At 49.6% G+C, this 4,389-nt stretch overlaps 1 protein-coding gene across 1 annotated transcript in view; it reads left to right on the top strand.

The window, feature by feature from the left end:
* Positions 1–838: 838 nt before the first annotated feature.
* The window catches only part of EAH_00051680 (hypothetical protein, conserved), a gene marked incomplete at both ends in the record, with an annotated part of 7,193 nt that continues 3,642 nt past the window's right edge, over positions 839–4,389 (top strand). The window contains 4 exons of the mRNA XM_013394126.1: positions 839–1,853; positions 2,546–2,797; positions 3,648–3,764; positions 4,087–4,251. Of these exons, the coding sequence (XP_013249580.1) occupies positions 839–1,853; positions 2,546–2,797; positions 3,648–3,764; positions 4,087–4,251 (1,549 nt within the window). The remainder of the gene's footprint in view (positions 1,854–2,545; positions 2,798–3,647; positions 3,765–4,086; positions 4,252–4,389) is intronic.

Genomic DNA, 4,389 nt, shown 5'->3' with positions numbered 1-4,389 from the left:
GGGACCACTGGCGGAGACCGCATGCACGAAAGGTGCAGCTCTTGAGGCCCTTTAGGTTTAAAATTTCTTTGATTTTTAGTTATAAAAGAAAGAAATAAATAAATTAAATAACAAGCCCTCTGTCAAGTGTTAGTGCTGCTGCTATTCTGCTGCTGGGGGTCGGCTCAACAGCAGCAGTAGCAGCAGTAGCGGCAACGACACAGCAGCAGCAGCAGCAGCAGCAGCAGCAGCAGATGCTCTTAGTAGTCTGAAAGCTGCTGCTGCAGCACGCAGTCAAATAATCTGCATTCAGAAGAGGAGGACCAGAAGCAGCGTACGCTGCAGCAGCTGCTGCAGCACAAGCAGCAGCACCAGCAGCAGCGGGAGGAGCCGCAATTACAGTGGTATCCACTACAATAGGAGCTGCGGCGGCTGCACCCTGCAGCACTTTCACAAGCAGCAGCAGCAATAGCAGCAAGAACATCAACAGCAGCAACAGCAGCAGCAAATTCAACTTAGGGATCCCCCTGTGCACAGCAGCAGCACGGGCTACACATCGTGCTCAGCAGTGGCATCAAGCAGCAGCTACTCTAGCAGCAGTGCCAGCAGCAGCAGCAGCAACAGCAGCAGCAGCAGCAACAACAACAGCAGCAATAGCAACAGCAGCAGCAGCAGCAGGATTATGATTATTTGACTCAGCGCAGCAGAACCTTCTGCTCATATATAGCGCATGAGGGGCCTCTCAGCATAGGGCCCACCAAAGATCTCCGCAGCAGCGGCAGCAGCAACCCCACGTACTGCTGCTGCTGCTGCTGCTGCAGCTGCTGCTGCTGCTGCTGCTGCTGTTTGCAGCAGCAGAATGTCTCAAAGCAAAGTCTACCCCCAAGAAGGCCCTAGCGCTGTCTCTCATTTAACTGTCCCTTCGCGCTCTATTCGCGCTTCCGGGTGTCTCCTTAATGAAGAGGAGGCAGCAGCAAATGAAGAAATGCATGACGAAACAGCATTAAAGCAGCAGCAGCAGCAGCAGCAGCAGCAGCGGATGGCTTCTTCTGCTGTGGGGGGCCCCACACTGGGGAGCTCAGCAAGGGGATCGCGTCTCCCGAGGTCTCCTATTAGCTACAGAGACAGTGGTAGGCCGGGTGTATGTGCAGCAGCGCCTCAGGGGTCTGATGCTTCGTTGCTGTCTCCTGCTGCAGCAGGTGCTTCCGCGCCCTTAAAGAATGGTTCTGCTGTACAGGAAGAGACAGCAGCAGCTTGCTGCAGCAGCAGTTCTATGCGTAACTCCTTGTCTTACATGGAAGCTGCAGCAGCAGATTCTGCTGCTGCCGGTGCCGTTGCTGCTGCTGCTGCTGCTCCTGCTTGGGGCGGAGTAGAAGGGTCTATTAACAGCAGCAAGAGAGGAGGAGACAGCCGATGCAGCAGCAGACGACAGCATAGTGGGAGCAACCGCAGCAGCAGCAGGAGGCGGCGCAGCCGGAGTCGTAGCCGTAGCAGCAGCAGCAGCGGCGGCAGCAGCAGCGGCAGCGGAAGCCGCAGCAGCAGCCAGAGCAGCAACAGCAGCAGCGGCCCCCTCAGCAGCAGCATAGCTCTTGATGTTGAGGCTCTTAATAAAGCTTCTTATACGAGGGCCCCCCTAGGGTCTTTTAAAGAAGCATTAGTGTGTATGAAGCTGAGAGAGTTTGCACGGTCTCATCACGGTGTCTTCGGTCTATGTACGAAGAACGAAGTAATTAGCTGGATATTTTTTGTTCAGTTTCTTGTTGTCTTGGTTGCTCTAATGTCTCTTGAAGATGGAGACAGCAGCAGCAGCAGCAGCAGCAGCAGCAGCAGCAGCAGCAGCAGCAGCAGTGGGGAAGGAGGGGGATCTTTGTGGGGTCTGGAGCCGAAGTCAATATTATTAATAAATGTGGTGTATACGCAGCTGCAGCTCTTCTTCTTTCTTTGCTCTGTCTTTAATACTCTTCTTTGGCCAGGCTTATATAAATACTTTTTTTGTGCTTATTCTATTAAACTCTGGAGACTCGTTAAAAAGCATAAAATTAATATTCGGATACCGCAGGCTGTCTTAAGAGAAGTTCAGGCTACTGGGCCCATCGCACCTTCAGGTGTACATGCACCTCTGTCTCTTCTTCTTATGCTGTCTCTTCTTTTATTGCTGTCTCTGCTGTCTCTTCTTTTATTGCTGTCTCTGCTGTCTCCTCTTTTATTGCTGTCTCTGCTGTCTCTTCTTTTAATTTTGTTTTTGTGCCTACTGCATTTTTGCTGTCTCCTTTCTGCTGTCTCTTTAGTTAATATTCTACATTTGCTTTTTGCCTCCTCCACAATATTATTTCTTTTTTGGGTGTCTCCTTACTCTTCCCTCAGTTGCTGCTGCTGCTCCTGCTGCTTCTCCTGCTGCTGCATCTACTGTTGCTGCTTCTGCTGCTACAACTCGTTCATCCTGATGCTTCTGCTGCTGCAGCTGCTCCCAACTACAGCTTCTACCTCGCGTGCTTTACATTGCTGCTTTTTCTTCTGCTGTTGCTGCTGCTGCTGCTGCTGCTGCTGCTGCTGCTGCTGCATGCAGAGTGTGTTCCCCCCTGCAGCAGCACGGGGATGTATCTTGAAGCGCATGGACATTCTCTTCGGCAGCAGCTGCAGTTTTGGCTGCGATCTCTGTTCTTCTGGTGGCGCAGCAGCAGCAAAGGAGGAGGCCTCGGAGCTGTCTCCGTCGTCTTCTATGTCGGCCAGGTAGACAGCGACTGTCTCCCTCACGGCTTTGGTCGCTGGCACTCGGATGCATTTCACGGGGAGTCTCTTGTGGGGTACTGGCATCATGGTAGGTGTCTCCTTTTGTCTCTCTTTTTGTCTCCTTTTGTCTCTTTCTGTCTCCTTTTGTCTCTCTTTTTGTCTCCTTTTGTCTCTCTTTTTGTCTCCTTTTATGTCTCTTTTTGTCTCCTTTTGGCTCTCTTTTTGTCTCCTTTTGTCTCTCTTTTTGTCTCCTTTTATGTCTCTGTCTGTCTCCTTTCATGTCTCTGTCTGTCTCCTTTCATGTCTCTCTTTCTGTCTCTTCTTGTGTGTCTTTCTGTCTCTATATCTATCTCCTTTTATGTCTCTTCTTGTCTCCTTTTATATCTCTTTCTGTCTCCTCCTCTGTCTCTTTCTGTCTCCTTTTATATCTGTCTCCTTTTATGTCTCTTTCTGTCTCTTCTTATGTCTCCTTTTCTGTCTCCTCCTCTGTCTCTTTCTGTCTCCTTTTATGTTTGCTTTCTGCTGTCTCCTTCTGTCTCCTTTTCTGTCTCTTTTCTGTCTCTTTTCTCTCTCGTCTCCTCCTCTGTCTCTTTCTGTCTCCTTTTATATCTGTCTTCTTTTATGTCTCTTTCTGTCTCTTCTTATGTCTCCTTTTCTGTCTCCTTCTCTGTCTCTTTCTGTCTCCATTTATATCTCTTTCTGTCTCCTTTTGTGTTTGCTTTCTGCTGTCTCCTTTTGTCTCCTTTTCTGTCTCTTTTCTGTCTCTTTTCTCTCTCCTTAGGCGAGCCAATGCCTATATTAAATATATATATATATATATATACATATATATAGTTATATATATTAAAAGTCAGTGCATATATTAATAAATATCTTTATGTACGTAGCAACAAAGTGTCTCCTTTCGGGTGTCTGTCTCCTTTTGGGTGTCTCCTCAGGCCAGCCAATGGGGCCGTTTAAGAGCAGAGAGTTCGGCACGGGCTCAGGCTTCATGTGCATCCGCATAGCCTGGTGCAGAGCAAGGAAAGGCCCTCTAGGCTTTGATACTTCCTTTGGTAACTGCTGCTGCTGCTGCTGCTGCTGTTGCTGCTGCTGTTGCTGCTGCTGTTGCTGCTGATGCTGATGCTGATGCTGATGGTGGTGCTGATGTTGCTGCTGATGGTGGTGTTGCTGCTGATGGTGATGATGGTGCTGCTGTTGTTGCTGCTGTTGATTCCTCATGCTGCTGCTGCTTTTGCTGCTGCTGCTACTACTGCGTGTACAACTACAAATACCTAAGCCCCTAATACTGCTGCATCTGCATCTGCTGCTGCTGTTGCACCTGTTACTACTACTACTGCTGCTGCTGCTTTTGCTGCTGCTGCTGCTGCTGTTCAGGTGTATCTGATGCGGAGTGTTGCGTGAGCGGCGCATTTTTCCGGACATTTCCGCGAGTGACGATGTACTCAGTAGAAGGGCATTTAAGCGAAGAGACGGTGCAGCAGCAGCTATTAAATATAGCTAAAGATCTCATGGGTTATAGAAAACCGACAGCAACTCTTGGTGTGTCTGCTGCTGCTCATCTTCATTCTGCTGCTGACGACGACGAAGACGAAGAAGACGAACACCATTTCAATGCAGCAGCCCCAAGGCAAGCCTCATGCAAACGAAGACAGCAGCAGCAACAGCAGTAGCAGCAGC

Source organism: Eimeria acervulina, genomic scaffold, assembly GCF_000499425.1.
Source record: "Eimeria acervulina Houghton genomic scaffold, Eah_scaff900, whole genome shotgun sequence".
NCBI classification, from domain to species: domain Eukaryota; phylum Apicomplexa; class Conoidasida; order Eucoccidiorida; family Eimeriidae; genus Eimeria; species Eimeria acervulina.
The sequence above is the reverse complement of the archived record's forward strand: the minus strand, read 5'-3'. Positions and strand labels throughout refer to the sequence as shown.